This window comes from Xyrauchen texanus, chromosome 6 (genome assembly GCF_025860055.1).
Source record: "Xyrauchen texanus isolate HMW12.3.18 chromosome 6, RBS_HiC_50CHRs, whole genome shotgun sequence".
Taxonomy (NCBI): Eukaryota; Metazoa; Chordata; class Actinopteri; order Cypriniformes; family Catostomidae; genus Xyrauchen; species Xyrauchen texanus.
The window spans coordinates 18,528,847-18,549,186 of NC_068281.1; the positions used below are offsets into that span (position 1 = coordinate 18,528,847).

The window sequence follows — 20,340 nt, forward strand, 5'->3', positions numbered from 1 at the left end:
TCTGAGTGTCACTCAGCCACGCTGTGGAGGTCAACAAGCTCCTGTCAGCTTCTGTTTTGAAGAGTGCGTGAATCGCTCCCGATACGCACGCTGTCAGCAGAGGCTCGAGCCAAACTCCAGCGAAAATGTAATCGAACAAGTATACATTTTGATAGTGAACGCAAAGCACTCTGGTTTCACTTTAAATGATCATGTGATGGCAAATGTTCCTGGGTCATACACGCTGTGTTAATGACACGCAGTGACAAAGAGACGCACACTTTATTTCTGTGGAGTGATAAAATTATTAAACAAAATCTCAAAGGTTTTGCTTCATGAAAAATAAGGGCTTGTGGGTTTAATCAGAGCATTAAAATAACTTGTGAATGTGAAGGAATTTGGAAAGAAATGTTTTACTGTTGAATAATATAATAAAAATGTAAATATAATAAAATATATACAAAATATTTTTTGTTTAAAAAATTATAACATTTTTTGAGTCAAAAAATTAGTACGAATGTAAAATTTACCAAAACTATATTTGACCAAAAAGAGAACAATTTTAAGCATTTTTAAAGCCTTAAAATGAAGTCATTTTATTTTTTGATTTATATATTTGAAGTTAAATATGCAAAACATACTAGGTGTATGATGAACACCATACAAAGAAAAGCACACCTTAAAAAACATTTCTGTTTTGGTAAGCTGTGTCACCCACTTTAGCTTGGACACTGCACATTTTTTGTCTTGTTACCATATTTTTAGAGAGGGCCCATCATGTACAGTTGCCTGTGATCAAAAGAGTTGCATGTCCATCCATCTTCAATCCATCCATCTTCAACCGCTTATCTGAAGTCGGGTCGCGGGGGCAGCTGCTCCAGCAAGGGGCCCCAAACTTCCCTATCCCGAGCCACATTAACCAGCTTTAACTGGGGGACCCCGAGGCGTTCCCAGGCCAGTGTAGAGGTGTAATCTCTCCACCTAATCCTGGGTGTTCCCTGAGGCCTCCTCCCAGCTGGACGTGCCTGAAACACCTCCCTAGGGAGGCGGCCAGAGGGCATCCTTACCAGATGCCCAAACCACCTCAACTGACTCCTTTCGACGCAAAGGAGCAGCGGCTGTACTCCGAGCTCCTCACGGATGACTGAGCTCCTCACCCTATCTCTAAGGGAGAAGCCCGCCACCCTTCTGAGGAAGCCCATTTCGGCCGCTTGTACTCGCGACCTAGTTCTTTCGGTCATGACCCATCCTTCATGACCATAGGTGAGGGTAGGAACAAAAATTGACCGGTAGATCGAGAGCTTTGCCTTCCGGCTCAGCTCTCTTTTCGTGACAACGGTGCGATAGAGCGAGTGCAATACCGCCACCGCTGCCCTGATTCTCCAGCCAACCTCCCGCTCCATTGTCCCTCACTCGTGAACAAGACCCCAAGGTACTTGCACTCCTTCACTTGGGGCAATACCTCCTTCCCTACCTGGAGTACGCACTCCATCAGTTTCCTGCTGAGAACCATGGCCTCAGATTTAGAGGTGCTAATCCTCATCCCAGCTGCTTCACACTCGACTGCCAAGCGATCCAGTGAGAGCTGAAGGTCACGGACCGATGATGACATGAGGACAACATCATCTGCAAAAAGCAGCGATGAGAACCAGCCCACCGAACCGCACACCTTCCCCACCCCGACTACGCCTCAATATCCTGTCCATGAATATCACAAACAGGATTGGTGACAAAGCGCAGCCTTGGCGGAGACCAACCCCCACATGGAATGAACTCGACTTCGTGCCGAGAACCCGGACACAGCTCTCGCTTTGGACGTACAGGGATTGGATCGCCCTAAGAAGGGACCCCCCCCCCCCCACCCCGTACTCCCACACACCTCCCACAGTCTTTCCCGGGGGACCCGGGCATACGCCTTCTCCAGATCCACAAAACACATGTAGACCGGATGGGTATACTCCCAGGCCCCCTCCAGGATCCTTGCGAGAGTAAAGATCTGGTCCGTTGTTCCACGGCCAGGACGAAAACTGCATTGTTCCTCTTCAATCTGAGGTTCGACAATCGGCCGAACCCTCCTCTCCAGCACCTTGGAGTAAACTTTACCAGGGAGGCTGAGAAGTGTGATACCCCTGTAGTTGGCACACACTCTCTGATCCCCCTTTTTGAAGAGGGGAACAACCACCCCGTTCTGCCACTCCTTAGGCACTGTCCCAGATTTCCACGCGATGTTGAAGAGGCGTGTCATCCATGACACCCCCTCCACATCCAAAGGTTTCAGCATTTCTGGTCGGATCTCATCAATCCCCGGGGCTTTGCCACTGCGGAGTTGTTTGACTACCTCAGTGACCTCCCCCAGGGAAATAGAATCTGATCCCCCATCAACCTCTGGCTCTGCCTCTAGCATAGAGGGTGTGTTGGGATTTAGGAGTTCTTCAAAGTGTTCCTTCCACCGCCCAATAACCTCCTCGGTTGAGGTCAACAGCGGCCCATCTTTGCTGTATACAGCTTGGATGGTTCCCCGTTTCCCCCTCCTAAGGTGGCGGACGGTTTCCCAGAAGTACTTTGGTACGGAACGAAAGTCCTTCTCCATGGCTTCTCCAAACTTTTCCCACATCCACTGCTTTGCCTCCCTCACGGCCGAGGCCGCAGCCCTTCGGGCCTGTCGGTACCTTGCAACTGCCTCCGGAGACCTCCGGGACAACAAATCCCAGTTCACCCGCACTACTCGCTTGGGCTTCCCAGGTCTGTCCAGAGTCTTTCCCCACCCCCATGTAACAAAGTAAAATGCAAGTCAATTTTCAATTTTCAACTCGCATGCATACATTCATCAAATACAGTATATAATGTGACAGTATGTGGTTTCGGATGCAGATATTTATGTTCACATTTTTATTTTAAATGTAATTCATTCACATATTCCCCAATGATTCAGCTTATGTGGGGCAAGTTGTGCCACTTAACCACCTATTTAGAAGTCTTATTTCTAAGGCCCTATGTTTTAGATGTTTTCTTCTAATTTCAGTTTATAGCAAACGTCCTGAAATGTAATGAGTCTTAGTTTTCCTTCCATCCACTTTACCAACAGGGTAACTAATTAGGACACTTACGGAGATCATTTGTGGAATGTAAGCTTCAGTCACCATTCACTTTAATTGCATCCCATTCCTATACAAAGTGAATGGCGATTGAGGCTTTTCATCTCCTTTACTTTTTATGTTTTACGGAAGTAGAATGTTTTTAGTTTTTTTTCTCCCCTTTTCTCCCCAATTTTGAATGTCCAATTCCCAATGCGCTCTTAATTCCTCGTGGTGGCATAGTGACGAATCTTAGTTGCCTCTGCGTCTGAGATCGTCAGTCCGCGCATCTGATCACGTGGCTTGTTGAGCGCATTACCATGGAGATGTACCACTCCACCATGTGGAGGCCCATGCTATTCTCTCCAAGAGTGAGAACCATACATTATATCGACCACGAGGAGGTTACCCCATGTAACTCTACCCTCCCTAGCAACCGGGCCAATTTGGTTGCTTAGGAGACCTGGCTGGAGTCACTCAGCACGCCCTGGATTCGAACTTGCGAACGAGCTTTCCAGGCACCTACGGAAGTAAGTCTTAAAGGTTTGGAATAACGTGTCAAAAAAATAAATTCATTTTTGGATGAACAATACCATTAATCAAAAAGTGGCACAGCTTACCCCACTCTTCCCTGTTATATGTAATACTCTTTGTAAACAAGTTCATAGAGGGATGCATTGTTTCAATTTAAATTCTTCCCGTGCATGCCATGCCAAAAATGTGCACTTGGTATGAAAAGCCTTGAGGCTACTGCCCTCAGAGCAGCGTGTCAAAGGAGGTGCAGCTCCCTCAGAACAATGGCTGCATCACAGGGCAATGACCCGGTGTTTATGAGGGCTGGTTAATAAAACCAGGGCCTCCTTCATGCTAGCCTGTTAGCCCTGCTCCACCAGGCAGCTGTCTTTCTTAACTGTTTATCCTACCTGTTTTACAACCACCCTCCCCTCCTGACCCATGCTGAGGTCTCCTCTGCCTTTCTGCTCTCTCTTTCTCTCACTGTTTTCTCTTTTCTTTGGGTTTTCTTTGTGTCTGAGGTTTTGGAGCTATGTCTATTATTTCTTAGCTCATGGACTATGGAAAAACAATTTTGTTAGACCATCTGATCTAATGAACATGTAATGCAGGAGTACTTGATTTCAAAAGCCTATTTCCCTCATCTGTCAAAGTCTAGTACTGGTAAGTTCATGTTTGAGTGCCAGAATACTCATATTTTTTATATGTTGGAAGATCAATCTAATTTAGAATAAAAGTAAGTAACATATTTTCTAAAATGATTATTTATACCATGTGCTACTAATATAAAGTTCTATTTCTTTAGGGGTAATATTTGTTTAAAGGAAAAAAATATTTTGTGGACCTTAAACTATATGTGCATAGTTTAAAGGTATATGTAATGTATCACATATAAGCCTATATTGTATCACATTGGGGACATGCATTGCTTCCTCTCAGACAGTAAACATGTTATGCAGACTCTTCTGAGAAGACCTTGGTTAACAAGCATCGGTCTGAATACACATGCAATCTATATTATAATAGTTCAAGCCCTTGTATGTGTTGTAAACAGAGATTTTACTCAAATATCCAAATGTTGTTGTTCTTTTAACTGACCTAGTAACTCTTCTATCTTTCTTCCCTGCATGTTTAGTGTTTTATATGTTATCTGTTGCTTTGTTTTGGAAAGGCTCCTCAGATTGCCAGCTTCTTATGTGGGGCCTGTGGTTAAGTTTTTGGAGGCCGAGTGTCTGGCTGTTCCTTGTTCTGTGATGTTTGGATCAGAACTATGCAGGGGGAGAGTCAGGGGTCTGTGAGTAGTAGAGCTGTGATAGGGCTCTGTGTGCGGCTGTTTGTGTTAGGAGCTCATAAATAATTTGGGGCGTCTTGGCCACTGTAAATCCTGTCCAATAATAAAAGGGTTGCAGCAGCTTTTAGAATGCTGTCCAGTGCAGTGGGAGAATGAAAACACACACACTCACACTGTGCATATTCCGATGTTAGGTAATGTGTCCCACCAGGCTAATAAAGTCATACTCTCATAATGTTATGAACAAATATTAAAGGAATATTCTGGTTCAATACAAGTTAAGCTCAATCGGCAGCATTTGTGGCATAATATTGATTACTACAAAAATGAACTGGATAAAGGCAGTTCCCATCTAAATTTCCACAGCTCATGTTTTCTGGTGTTTTTTTGTCTATTGAAGTCTTTTTTTTGTTTTGTTATTTTATGTTTCATCTGCTGAACAATCAAAAACACTTGAAACTACAGTACAACCCATTGAAGGTACTTTAAGTCTGTCCCTCACAGCCTCATTGTCTCCTGTCAAAAATGTGAAATGGCATTACTGTGAATAATTTCCATTTTACGTCAGATAATATTTTTATAGGGGGAACAAAAGAACAGGAACAGATTTTTTCACTCATTCAAAGCTGGTTTGTTCATGTCATGTCAAGAAACTGTATGCAAACTGAATTTTATCTTGCCTATATTGTTAATGCCCTGGGTTTGATTGTGGGAAAGCGTGAGAATTTAGAGCTATGTGGGAAGACAACATTTTCTGTAGTGGATTATGAAACAATTTTCATTTTTTTAGTTGACCTATCCCATGTTTATCTTTAATGTTTATCTGTAATCTTCTTTTCTGCCATCCACCTCTGGTCACATATTTGCTATGTTTCAAGACCAAGACTTGTGCTGTTTTCAAGGACACAGAAATGATCTGTACATTTATGAGATGTCTGCTAATGTTTAACAGTACTTTGGACACTTGTCTTTTTGTCTGAGTCATTTCCGAGCCTTGGCATTGTCTGCCTATGTTTATACAGACACAGCTAAGTCTATATGTGCAGTCCACACATGTTTTGTCATTCCTTGTTATTTATAAGACCTGTAAAAACACTGTGCTCTCTGCATCACAATGGCTTAAAGGAATAGTTCACCCAAAAATAAAAATTCTCTCATTATTCACTTATCCCTGTGAATATATCATTCACTTACCCTGTCTTTCTTCAGCAGAACACAAATTAAGATTTTTAGAAAAATGTTGAAGCTCTATTGGTCCTTATAATGTAAGTAAACAGGTGTCATCAGGCTGCTGGCTGTTTGATGGTCCAAAAGGCATATTTAGGCAGCATAAAAGTAATCTACACTACTCAAGTCGATCAATAAATGTCTTCTGCAGCAAATCGATAAGTTGGTGTAAGAAGAAAAAAAAATTGATAATTAAAACCTTTTTTTAAATCATTGCTTCCAGGCAGCACTGGGATGCTGTTTGAAATGAACTAACACTCTTGTGACGTTCGTTCCTCTGTTGTATAGAAAGTGCTCACTTCCGACTTCTCATGTGTATGCGCCATATCACTTAAACACTTATGCGTTGACTGCTGGCAGGAAGCAATTTTTTAAGTTAACTAATTTTTAATTATCAATTTGTTTCTTACACTAAACTATCGATTTGATTCAGAACACATTAACTGTACATAAACAGTACAATACAGTAATTTAATAAATTATTGTTTTTAAATGAATTTTCACAAAAAATATTACTGTCTCATAATATACTGTCGTGATATAAAATTACTCGTAGAGTGATATAAGTTTTTGGTCATATCACCCACCCCTACTATACTTCTCGATCCTAACAGTGTCCTCGACATGCATTGACAATTCAAGTCAAGTTGTGCAGAGGACTGACACATTTCTATCATTACATCTTTATAAGATGCAGTAACAGCAATAACCCTCCTTTTGGTCTAAGAAAAAGTACTTGCCTGTAATCCTGGGTAAATTTGACCGATGATGAAAATCATAAAAAAAATTATACATGCACTGTTGTCCTATTTCCTGAATACTTAGTCACTTTTTACATTTCATGATATTTCATATATTCACACAACTTTTTGCCATAAATTAACTGTGTACATCTTAGAGCTAAAATTTTTAGTTCAGGAGTATTTTACAAATAAAAATTGAGAATTGCTAAATCTTTAAACTAGATTTAGAATTTGATTAATATATTAACAAAAAAAATATTAAAGCTGCATAATATGTTGACTGGTCTAAACACAAAGCCTGCTTCCAATATCAAAAACTATTTACTGTGTGTTTTTTATTTTGTATTCTTTACTGGTCACAATTACATTAAGACAATAGAAGGGTTAAAGACATCTAACAGGTGGCCCTTTTGTATTTTAGGGGTCGAAGACTCTTGGTAGTGGCAGAACATGATGAAACAGTGTTACACATGTGATGTTCATTGACACTTGAATTGATTTTACAGTTTCCTACAGAATCCAATCTCATACTTTTGCTTCTTTTTTCACCTTAAATTGTTTACAGGTGGGCTCTCTCGCTCTCTCTCTCTCTCCCACACACACAGACACAAACTCACTCAAACAAAATTTTAATAGTTTGTAATTATGCATGCTTCTCACACAGACAGCTTTAGAAGCAGTACAATTTCACAGACACCTCAGAGAAAAGGCATGTCTCTGTTGCCTCTCATTTACTTTGTGTGGTGTGTTTAACAGTCTAATATAGTATGTAATCCAGCTCATCCTTTTAAACATGCTGCTTAAACATTACTCTTTCTGAACCGGCTGAGAATGTTTGAGAGGTAGGTGTGAGCCATACGTCCTAGATTTACCAACCCATCAAACCCAGGCAGTGCCAGAGTTAGCTCTTGTCTCTCTCCGCCTCTCTAAATCTGTCAGTTATTTACCCTACCGATTCAGACGAGTGAGCGAAGAACAAAGGCCCTGCATCTTGTGGGGAGTCCGGCTCAAAGAGGTCTGGATAAATTTGCTCAGGCTCCATGTCGACATTGACAATGCTCTGTGCAACATATGACCTCACTGGGCTGCTACGCTGCTCTTTGTGCAAGGCTGTTTAGTAGTAAGCCATTAAAACTAATAGTGTGAGTCACTCAGTGAGCCTGGTGGCCTTTTCCAGATTTTTGTCATCCTCGTCAGCTTGGACAACACAGAAAAAATAGACAGAAACAAACAGAGGAAATTATATATTTGTCAACAAATAGTGCAGACATTAGGTTTCACAACATTGTCCTTTAGTGTAGCATTATGCTAAATTAATTTCTGTGACAATAGCTTAAAGTATTGACAAGTCTGCAGTTCTGGAGACTTGGGTGAATGTTTTGTCTCCACTCTAACTCTTACTCTTTCCAATGCCTTGCTCTCCTCTTGCGGTCTCTATATAGCTTTGTTCACACATTCAGTGTTTGGGATTGACAACCATATTTACTTACAGGTGTGAGTCTTGAAATGTCACATTCATACAACAGCTTACTGTAGCAGTTCGAATACTGTGTATGAACAAACAACCGAAGTCATAACCGTATTCTAACAGCTGTAACCGTAGTGAAAGTGACTAAAAGATGGCAATTTCCATAACACTGGCATGTCTTATCACAATTGCTGCCACGTTATTAAATAAATGAGTCCAGTCGAGGTGCTAGTTAATTCATCAGACCATAAGTAACCGACTGGAGCTTGCAGTGCGCAGCTTTTGTGTCACGTGACTTGTGTCTGTGAGCAGCCGGTGGAAGAGAGCAGCTAAACATCTTCAGATGACACTGATAATTTCTCTGTCTCCGTGAATTAACTAAACCCCACATGAAACACACGAGACATGCGTGTACAGTGCAGAGGGGCTCTCACTCTACATGACGTAACATACTAGTTGTCCAGTACGGTTCCATTCACACAGCACACGTTTGCAAAGAATGCGGTTGTGAGACCTGAAAATTTGCTGTGTGTGAACGTTACCGTATTAAGCACTCAAAACAGGTCTGACAACCATATTCTGCTGCTGTGTAAATGTAGCAGAATGTAGTCTCTTGCTTGTCACATCAGTGCGCACACCTGACAACTTGTATTACAGATTTCAAACCGGTTTGAAATCTATTATAACATCTGTACTAGTCAGAGTGATTCGCGCAGACTACACGACCGTTGGTCTTGCGATCTTAGATTTTGAGTCGCAGACCTGTCGCCAAATAAACGTTGACTCAAAACATCAAAGGACATGAACTTGAGTCATTTAGTGTGCCCAAGTCTTTTCTAAGCAGTTAGACTTACAATTTTTGGCTGCTGCTGCTGCAAAAAAATCAACCATTAAAGGAGCCAGAATTGAAAGAGGCTAGCATTAACTCATTTTGATAGAGGAACCCAAGCCATATCAAGGGAGGAGAATTTCATAGAGACATGGGGATGGGATCTTTTGACTTGAGCTGGCAAATAACTACCTAGCAACCTCCCAGGATGCCCTAGTAATCACAAAACGATGCCCTGGCAACCATCTGGTACAACCTCTTAGCAACCACATTGCCACACGTTTAAAATACTCGGAAGACCTTAGCAACCACATAGTCATTTCTTTGCAAGTTTTGCACAGGCAGGCACATTCACATTTTCTCTAGAAATCTAGTTGCACAATGTAGTAGTGAGTAGTTTGAATGAGTAGGAGTAATTTGCAGTTAGGGTTTGCTCTGTGTGCCTTGTAGTGTCTTCACTCCATAAACAACACCTGTTGCTCTGTGTTTGGCTACATTTTCCTCCTGACACTCCGCCCCCCACTTTTCCACTCATTCCTCAGAAACCACAAGTATCCATATTATTTACTCATCACTCCTTCATTCAGCCCATCTCTCTCTCTCTTATTCACTCACGCTCCTGCCCACAGGTGCCAAACCACGATGTCGCGTGTTGGGTGTTCCCATAAATCAGTGTGTCATGCCTTTGTTCATTCCTCCCCTGCTCTGGATCTCTCCCCGCAATTTGCTAGCTCTAGCTGCGTGTGTGAGCAGAGCACGTTTGTGCCATATGTAGCTGAGAACATCTGAGCGTTCTTCTGTCTCCGCACGCACTTTTCCTGCTTTTCAGGAATCCAGCCACTGCTGCCTAATGGCGTGTCATCATAACTCATCTGTAATGTATCTACACATACACCCGTCACCAAACACACCCTGATTTACACACTGTGAGTCTGTTTTTGAGATTTGGATGAGTAAACACTGCGGTGTTTCAGGCTCTTCGTGTGTTATCTGGTGGAGTGAAAAAGTACAACTTTATAAATTAGGAGGTTTTCTTACCTTGTCACTTCGTAAATATCACGGGGGTGGGAGAGGTCTCCTGATTGTGTTTATAGAAGGCTGCCCAGTATAGAGCTGCCATACGCTGCATAACTGCAGGGGGGAAGAGATACTGTACAGTAGGGTTCAAAAGTCTGAGTAAATTTTTCTAAGTTTTACATTTGCATTTCTTCATTATAGTATCAGCATAACAATTTGATTGAAGGGGGGCATATTTTGTATGCCCCCCTTTTGCTTTTAAAGGGATTGTTGACTTTGTCTTCCATTTAAGACAAGTAGATGCTAGGAAAAATGTTTGGTACTGACAGCCTCAGTCACCATTCAATTTCATTATATTGGAAAGAGTATGGTCAACATTCTTCAAAATTTCTCCTGACAGTGTCAAAAATTAAGAATCTCATTAAAATGAGAAAAATACCACTGAAATTAAAAATGTTGGGGCAACAAATGCACCTGTAATGAATTCCACTGTACTTTATTTATAACATCTGATGAAGTACTTCATATGCAATTTTAGGCCTAGTTATACATAGTATTGCATAAAATATGAGATGATGTTGGTTTAAATGTATGAGTAAACGCTAATACATTCTAAACCTTATTTAAGATTGAGAATTTGTCAATGAATTTACTAAATTTAAGCATTTTATTACTTATGTAATTTCTGCACCACCAAATGGAATTGCAAAAATAAACTTTGTTTTTAAAACAACTTTCCGAATACACTCCCTTTCTGCTGTTGGCCAAACAAAGAGATAGTCTCGCCCCCAACTCACGCCATTGGTCGAGTCAGTGCCATTGTATTTGTATAGACAGGCCCCTCAAAACAAACATGATTTTCATAGTGCCACAGAGACAAATTCATACAGTTTTTGAGAAAATGTTCTTATTATTGCTTTACTTATCGTTCTCTCAGCCTATTAAGGTTGGATATGAGAAAGTATTTTAAAAGAGAAAAGGTTAAATACTTAAGCTTTAACTTAAATATGCCCTCATGAAATATAATAAATAAATGAATAAATGCCCAAGAAAATCACATCATGGGGGGAAATATGTCCCCTTATTGGAATTGTCAATCTCTGACTCTGTCTACTGTTGTGTTCCACAAAAGAAATTACGTTTTATCAGGTTTGAAATGACATGAGGGTGAGTGAATGATGACAGAATTTTAGGGTGATTAAAAAAATCTATTTTTGGATAAACTAATCCTTAATTGACAGCAGGCACTGAAACTGGCATTGACTTAATGACCTAAAAGCATCTTAACGTTGGAAGCAAGAAACTCACAAATGTACAAAGTGCACTTGTGTGTCAATGCACAAAGGATTTGCCATGGTCAAGTTACCAAGGAGTTACCATGGTCAATGTCACAAATATTGTCAAATATGCTGACTTGATTAATGACTCTGAAGTAGTACTAATTATTTTCTAAAATCCTAAAAAGTTTGTTTATTTCCATGTTTAAATTGAATATTGAATCCCAGATTTTCAACATGGACTTTGCAAATACTTTGCACTGCCATTAATCATTTTAAATTGAGGTAATTCTGCAAAAACCTTGACCCAATAAAGTTACTGTAAAGACTCATCTCTTCACTGTGGTTTGCATGTGGATGTGACTGGAATTCCTCACTTCCATTTGACAGCTTAACTCGCATTGCTGTCTACTCTGCTTTTCATTCAGTAACACTTCGTCTTCATCTTCTCGATGCACTGGACTCTTTCTACATGTGAATCGCTATAGCCCCAGGACAGACATTTTGTGTTCCTCTCTTAGTACTGTGTAGGGGCTTCAGGATAATTTTCATGACAATGGCAGGCTATAAGACCGTCTGGGGGGTCCGATGGCGCTCCTGAAATCTCATTACCCACGAGCTGTGGCAGAAACTATAATACGGAATGGGTTGCCATGACAGCCATTATATAAACATTTGTGAGGTAAAAAAGTGAATGACTTGGCAATTTTTTCTTCAACTTAAATTTGAACTAATTGAAGACTATATAACGCATAAGCAACCACATTCCATCCCTTTCATGTCACCTCACAAGTGTTTCACTTATTTTTATTTTGGGGGTCATTATAGCTCTCTTACAGTGCCTCAAAGAGACCAATTAGAGTGGGAGTGAGACAGGAAAATAAAAGGCTTCATGGAACGTAAAGGTTATAGTCAAGCTATATAGTCTAATTATATAACATCTGAGGAAACCTGGGTAGCAGGGTGCAGGTTACAATGTTTTTTTTTTTTTTTTTTGTCAAAGCTGTTATGTATTTACTTTGTTTTGCCATCAAGCACAAATACACATTCCATGTTTACCCTGCATGATGTTGTGGTGCAGCTGCAATCTCTATATGGAACATTTACCGTCATAATATTTTAATTGCAGTATTCACTGCTCCCTGGTTCTTTGCCTTTTGTTTATGCTATTTTTTGTGTCACTCTTTCAGACATCCCAGAATGCTCATCAAAACAGGCCTGCTGGATGCCCACCTGTACTGCCTGAAGAGATCTGTGGTTGATTTCTTAGTAAACAACAAGTAAGTTGGGATTTCCCAATGCAAAAATAATTTCACAAATCTCTTTGTCTATCACCACTCCACTTGCCGTCGGCGCTCTGCAACAGTCTTAATCTTTGTCATGCTGGTGCGCACAATACGGGACTATAGTGTCTGAACCACACGGCCATTCGTCCCCGACTGTGGTCATGTCTACACTGGCGTTACGATGTGTTTGGGTGATCTGATCAAAAAGTGTCAAGTGCTAGACACATCACCGTTACACCTGGATGTCTCTTTTGAAAAACTTTGGTTTGGATTTTGATATACATAAGTCTGTGTATTACAGAATGTTTATAAAGTGCAAAAAGTAAAAGACGAAGAAGAAAGCACTAAAAACTGGCACATAGTTTTTCTTAATTATTCGTAAACATGACGTTTAGAGAAGTGTAACTGAGTTTTTAGTGTGCATGCTGCTCATATCTGTGTCCCTAATGTGCATGTACATGCATTTGCTTTAAAATGTTCCAATTATATGCTTATTTCCCTTTAAATCTGCACATTACCTTTGAAAAATCGTCTTTTATGGATGCCTTTAGCGTTGCCTTGTTTCAACGGATCGGCCAAAATGCATCTTAAAATTAAGATAACAAATGAATTCACAAACTTGCGCAGTTTATTCTTGATAACATGTCAACAAACATGAAAATGGCTTGTGCTCCCATTTTTGTGCTTATAGGCACCATAAAATATGAAGAAAAAAAAACTGCTGAAAATAAATTCAAACAGCAAGTAGGGGGAGATGTGGGTGATGTTGTATTTTATTTTAAAAATATTTTTGTCTCCTGTTGCACAATATCTTGCTCTCCTTTTTCAACAAACATGAAAGAACGTCTTGTACCTGTTTTTATGCTTATTTGTACTAATTTGCAAAAGAACAAAATAATAAAAACAGCTTAAAATAATAAATACAGCAGGTAGGGAGATGTGGGTGAAACTTTTTTTTTTTTTTCTAATAATTTTTTGTCTTCTGCTTCCTAATGCCTTGCCCTTCTCTTGTGCTCTCTCTATATTTAATTGGTTTTGGCTCATAACGGTCTCTCGCTCGTTGGGACAGTGTTCACACCTGATGACAAGATGTCTAGATTTCAAGCTGTTTTCAAAACTGTCATAGCTTCTGTGACTAGACTCAGCATGTCGCAGGAGTGCGCATACAACCAGACCATTCGTTTTGAGACCTAAGACATCTTGTCACAGACCAGTCGCTGACTCAAAACATCAAAGGAGACAATCTTGAGTCTTTTAGTGTCCACGAGGCATTACTGTCATTTTGTTATGACTTTGCTACTACTGCCATTTTGAACAGTCAGCATACATGGAATTTTATAGTGAGAGTGTATATTTATGTACTAGTGTGTTTATGTGTGGCTGTTTGTATGCCTTTATTTTAGTAGAGAATCATGTGTCTGTTTGTGTAGTTGCCCTTGAACATTGCGTTCATTCGTTTTTCATTTTAATATGAAAATAAAAATAAAATAATCAATTATGCTTTGAATTGCAGGTTTTCATTTCAAAAGCAATAGGCAAACGTGGAAAAAGGACTTGTTTTTTATTCGTATTGTTTAAAAAATAAATAAATTAGCTCATGTCTCATGTTTATTGTTCATGGATATAAAATGAATGTACAGCTTGAATATTTGATTTGCTTATGTGGGTGGGTCTGAAACACGATTGGTCACCCTGCGCTGTCAACTGTCTTGCGTCAATCAACCCCATCAGAATAAGGATTCAACACGATACAGCTCCAGATGAATTCATTTTATTTTTAATTCAGAACTTTAACATTCTTCTAAACGTTTGACAGTGGCATATTTTTTACGACTCTGCTCTCGCGCATAAAGCAGCCAAACAATGGATTTATCCGACAGCTCGCCAAATGAACGCAGCAACATATATAATGCCACTGCATTACAGTTCTGAGAAAGTAAACTTATAGCTAACAATTGTGAAGCCATTGCTGATTTGGCCCAATATCACTTTTTTGTGATTTTTTATTTTTTTGTTCTCACTACAGTTTTCAGCTAACAACAACCCTGTGTCTCAATCAGCTCTCTAGCTCCCTTTGATGTGAATCAGTATATCATAAATGCACATTCAGGTACTGATCCATTGAACATTGGGACACTTATGACTCAATCACTTGCAACATATTAATGAGCTTGTGCATAGAAGCACAGCTGTTATTAATCAGCACCATTGCTGTATAAATGGACACTATCGTGGTGATTTTTTTTTTTTTTTGAGATTCAAACGTAGTGTTATTATAACAGATAAATGGCAGAAATAAAAATATATTGGAGCTTATTTTAAACTCAAATATTTAAAAGATTGTTTCACTTTCATGGTAATTATGAATGAAAGACATTACAAACAACATCTCTTTTAAAGAGAAAATAAGGCTTGGACTTCATAGTGTTTTACACTTGTGCTCATCTTCTAACGACTTGACATGATGATGTTTCCGATAAGGGAACATAGTGAGCAATGATGCTCCCTGAGTTTTTACGGTGCATTCTGGTATTTTTTAGGGAGCGAACGTTTCAGTGCACTGGAACGATTTTGCGAATGAGACAGCCCTAAAAAATGACTGACTCCCTGATGTGTCCTTGACTTCTGAACTAGGGAACTGATTGAGACACACTTGACTAGTTTATACGGTATATGCATGGACTCAAAGAATGAAAAATTACTGCCCTTACTGATAATGTCTATTCTTTCCTGCCTAATGCCATGTGATGCAGTATACTTTTTTTTTGGTCACACATTATAAAAGGCCACATCGGTATTGTGTAAGGAGCAAATCCATTAACCGTCATATTTAACAATTTCAGTTGCTTTTCAGTAAGTAGAAAACAACCGAGCGAGTTGTAACGGTATTAACCAGTAGTATATTAACTCACTAATGGAAGGCTAGTTATTTATAATGTATAGAAATGTGTGAATTTGTGGTTATGTATGGTAGCTTTGGCATCTTAGCGAGTTATTGCAACTTAGCGTAAGTTGCTGGATAAATTAATTGTCTGGTTGCTTAACAAGCAACCGCAGAGTTGTAATAAATAACTGTCTAATGTTTGGAAGAATGTTAATGTTCTGAAATAAAGTGAGATCTGTAGAGCTGTATCATGTTGAACTCTTGTTCTGATGGGGTTGATTGAGGCAGGAGTCAGGACAGATGACAGCGCAGGTGGTCCATGTGCTTCCCGTCCCTTCTTTTTTACTTTTTCTGTCGCATTGAAGGTCCCAATGAGCATAGTGGCCTCCATCATCCGTAAATGGAAGAAGTTTAGAACCACCAGGACTCTTCCTAGAGCTGGCCGCCCGGCCAAACTGAGCAATCAGGGGAGAAGGGCCTTAGTCAGGGAGGTGACCAAGAACCCAATGGTCACCCTGACAGAGCTCCAGCGTTTCTCTGTGGAGAGAGGAGAACCTTCCAGGAGAACACCATCTCTGCAGCACTCCACTAATCAGGCCTGTATGGTAGAGTGGCCAGACGAAAGCCACTCCTCAGTAAAATGCACATGACAGCCCACATGGGGTTCGCCAAAAGGTACCTGAAGGACTCTCTCTTTGGACAAAATTCTCTCTTTGGCCTGAATGGCATGTGTCTTGTCTGGAGGAAACCAGGCACCGCTCATCACCTGGCCAATACCATCCCTACAGTGAAGCATGGTGGCGGCAGCATCATGCTGTGGGGATGTTTTTCAGTGGCAGGAACTGGGAGACTTGTCAGGATCGAGGGAAAGATGAATGCAGCAATGTACAGAGACATCCTTGATGAAAACATGCTCCAGAGCGCTCTGGACCTCAGACTGGGGCGAAGGTTCATCTTACAACAGGACAACAACCCTAAGCACACAGTCAAGATAACAAAGGAGTTGCTGCGGGACAACTCTGTGAATGTCCTTGAGTGGCCCAGCCAGAGCCCAGACTTGAACCCGATTGAACATCCCTGGAGAGATCTGAAAATGACTGTGCACCGATGCTCCCCATCCAACCTGATGGAGCTTGAGAGGTCCTGCAAAGAAGAATGGGAGAAACTGCCCAAAAATAGGTGTGACAAGCTTGTAGCATCATACTCAAATAGACTTGACGTCACCAAACAGAATTTCATAAATACATTTCAGACCACCCACCACCACCCATGTGAAAGTAGGCAATGTTGCTGGGGTGGCCAGGACTAGATGCTTAAATAAACAGAGGAATTTATTAAAAGCATGACAGCCATAGTTTTACACTTCAACCTACAAATGATTTACTTAAAGTTGACTTTGCATATGAAAGTTGAAAATTACACATCTGCTTTAAGAAAGTTAGTAGTGTCAATTTTGATTTTGTGTTGTCTTAAAGGCGTATTCTCATAATCTTCAGATTATGTTAGTATTTGAAAATCACACTATATTATTAAAATATTTTACACCTTAATAGAAAAACAAAGAAATGCTCTCAGCGCTTCATTGCAAGCACCTTTTCAGCAACATTTTCACAAAGTTTTCACTCCATCTAGTCTTTCCCTTGAACGGCAGCGTCTCTAACCCTGCAGTCGCCCTGTGTCCTCTACAGTCCACCCCTTCATTCCTCCCTCAGCCCTCCATTCATCCTCTCCAATAGCCCTCTCTTCGCCTGCCTCTCCAGTCCCCTTTGTGCGCCTGTAACTGACATTGTGAGGCCGGGCAGCCTGCTGTAAATTGGTGCCATGCATGGCCTCCCTTAGGTCCTCTCCCTCTCACAGACTTCAGAAAAGGAAGCGGCTTCTCCCTGCTTTGACATTTTAATTTGCTCTTCCCCTGATATAAATATAATTTCATCTAATCTGCCCCCAAATCCTCCTCCTCTTCCTCTCCCCACTTTCTGTCATCAAAGTAGTTTGACTTTTTTATGCGGCCTTTTCTCTCTCGTTCAGATTATTTTTTTCTCTCCATCCCTCCTCCCTCCGTCTCTCTCTCTCTCTCTCTCTCTCGCTCTCTCTCTCTCTCTCTCTCTCTCTGTCGCCCTTGAGCCTGCAGTGCCATAGAGTACTGAAGGAGAAAATGGACATAGTAACTGTTCTTTCTCTCTCGGCATTCAGATGGAAATTCTAATCTTGCCTAAAAGAAAGTAAAGAGAGAGAGGCTGATTTAAGGATGCGGCATAGATTCTGAATTTCTCAAGCTTATTGGTTCCTCAAGCTTTCATGTTTTCAAACCATGATTCAACAGTTTTAACCTTTTAGGAATCCATAAAAAAACAACATTAAATAATTTTTTTGTGTTTTGCTTATTTTTTCTGTTTTATTTGACAGAAATTGTATTTTATTTACAGGTATATTTTATTTTTTGAAGGCATTGTACATTGGAAGAAACCCACATTGACATGCACCATTTTGAGAGGCAATGTCTTGTTTTTCTTTCTTTTTTTCTGACAGTGCGTATGTAACACCTTGATACCCAGTGTTGGAATATTTAGAGTAAATATCTAAAGTTAATGACTCACAGAAAGTAAAAAAAATAAAAAATCACTATAAACCGTTTCTCATTATTATTATTTTGTTTAATATGAGCACAAACAAATATTTAAAGCAGAATTCTGAGCTATTTTAGTGGAATACCTTATGTGTGTGCTTCCCATCTGTGTCAGCATGCTTATCTCAGGCATTCTAAAGAAGTTCAGTGACGTTCTTTTACATTTGTTGGTAATCCCATTTTTCGATTGAATTGTTATTTCCTCTTAAATCCACACATAACCACAGACAGATCAAACAGATTGCCAAAAACGCATTTTAGAGATGCAAGTAATTATAGTAAAATTCTGCACATTCAACCCAACTTAAAAACTGGACACAGTTCAGCAATCTTAAAAAAATGTAATACAAACAAAATACTAAATAATAAAAGTCTGCATACTGATATTATTTTTCCACATTTTACTCAGGAGCTTAAGGTTTCAAACTCTCAGGTCTTTTTTACGTTACATTGAGAGGTCTAAACTTAAACATTGCTGTTATTGAATAAAACTTGGATCCTTAAAGGAATAATTCACCCAAAATGTAAATTCTCTCATCATTTTCGCACCCTCTTGCCACCCCAGGTGTGTATGAATTTCTATCTTCAACAGAACACATTTGAAGAAAAATAGAAAAACGTCTTCGCTCAGTAGGTCCTTAAAATGCAAGTGAATGGTGATCAGAACTTTGCAGATCCAAAAATCACAGACAGTCAGCCTAAATGTCATACATACAACTCCATTGGTTAAATGGTATATGGTGGATTTTTGTGAGAAAAAGATCAATATTTAAATACTATTTAACTATAAATCATCTCTGTGAAATTAAAACTGACCATTTACATTTTATTTAATATCCAATCAATTCCCGATGGATAAAATCAAGTCCGCCCTTCATTTTTGTAGAAATGGTGTGTTATAGATGGTTTTATTTTGTTTTTAAAAAGTGTATTGTTTGAATACTGCTACAGTAAATGATACGGTCTCTTTTATTAATGGACTGCCTTGTCAGATAACAGATATTTTTTAACAAGTTGGAAGTATGTCTGATTATGGAAGTAAAATGGGTTGCTACCACTGTTTCCTTAGACATGAGATATTTTACTTGTGGTTTTGGAACACTTTTTCATGTTGACTTTAAATACCATCTTATTTTAAATTCAAATTAATAGTTTTCCAATATGCTTACATTTACAGGTCTGTCAATTCAATCAGAGGAGAATTGGTGCCTTTTTTGGTACGTAAACAATTCTCAATGTCCACCAATTGCCCAAATCCTACAGATGATTCCGAAAAGAATCAGAAAAAACAGGATGTTCACGCTAATTTGGGTAAAATTCCTCTTGTATTGATTAACATTTGTCAACCGTTAAAAGAATGCTATGCTTACATAATAACCATTGACCTTTCATAAACTTATGGACGTGTTCACAGAGCTCTTGAACTGTAGTAAAGACGAGGCCCTGCTGCAGCTTGCCCAGGAGAGGTCATGTTGGAATGATCACCGTGGAGACATGAGCGAGGCCTATCATGGCGGAAAGCTACGCTGCTACGTTCACATCATGGAGGACGGCATGTGTTACCGTGTTAACACGCTTGCCGCTTATATAGAGGCCAACCGCGTGGTGAGACAAAATGATAGAACAGTTGTTATAAGAGCAGAGGCTATAACATGCTTAGTTTTATTTACACTGTTAAAAAGGTTGTCTCTGACAACCGTCAAATCTGTTGTTTGAGCTATGTTGATTGCATCAAATGTGTTGTTTTCTGCTGTCCCGCAGGTTCCCAAGATGTTTGAGGACCCTCCAGTCCATCCGACAGCTGTGGTCTCAGAATTCTCCTTGGTGAGTCCTTTTAGCCCAAAGTATACCTTACGTACCGTGCAACACAAATTTCATCATCATCAGCAGAGAGATTGAGCACTGAGCACGTGCAGCCAGATTGTTCTAACCGTGGATACTATGAATGCACAGAATTTACATGCGACTGGAATTATTTGCTCTAATTAGTTGAGCCGCTGCGGTCACAAAGAAGCACTAGAAGACGTGATCGCCACTAAACATCAGGAGACAAAGGTAGAAACATCAACTGTGGAGATGCACGTCAAGAGCGTGTGTGTGTGTGTGAGGATGTCAGGAATTGAGTG

The 20,340-nt window shown here is 40.0% G+C and overlaps 1 protein-coding gene across 1 annotated transcript in view; it reads left to right on the forward strand.

The window, feature by feature from the left end:
- Positions 1-20,340, forward strand: part of eif2b3 (eukaryotic translation initiation factor 2B, subunit 3 gamma) — a 61,686-nt gene that overhangs the window by 24,642 nt on the left and 16,704 nt on the right. The window contains exons 6-9 of the mRNA XM_052128443.1: positions 12,609-12,698; positions 19,392-19,525; positions 19,629-19,819; positions 19,976-20,038. Coding sequence (XP_051984403.1) covers positions 12,609-12,698; positions 19,392-19,525; positions 19,629-19,819; positions 19,976-20,038 — 478 coding nt within the window. The remainder of the gene's footprint in view (positions 1-12,608; positions 12,699-19,391; positions 19,526-19,628; positions 19,820-19,975; positions 20,039-20,340) is intronic.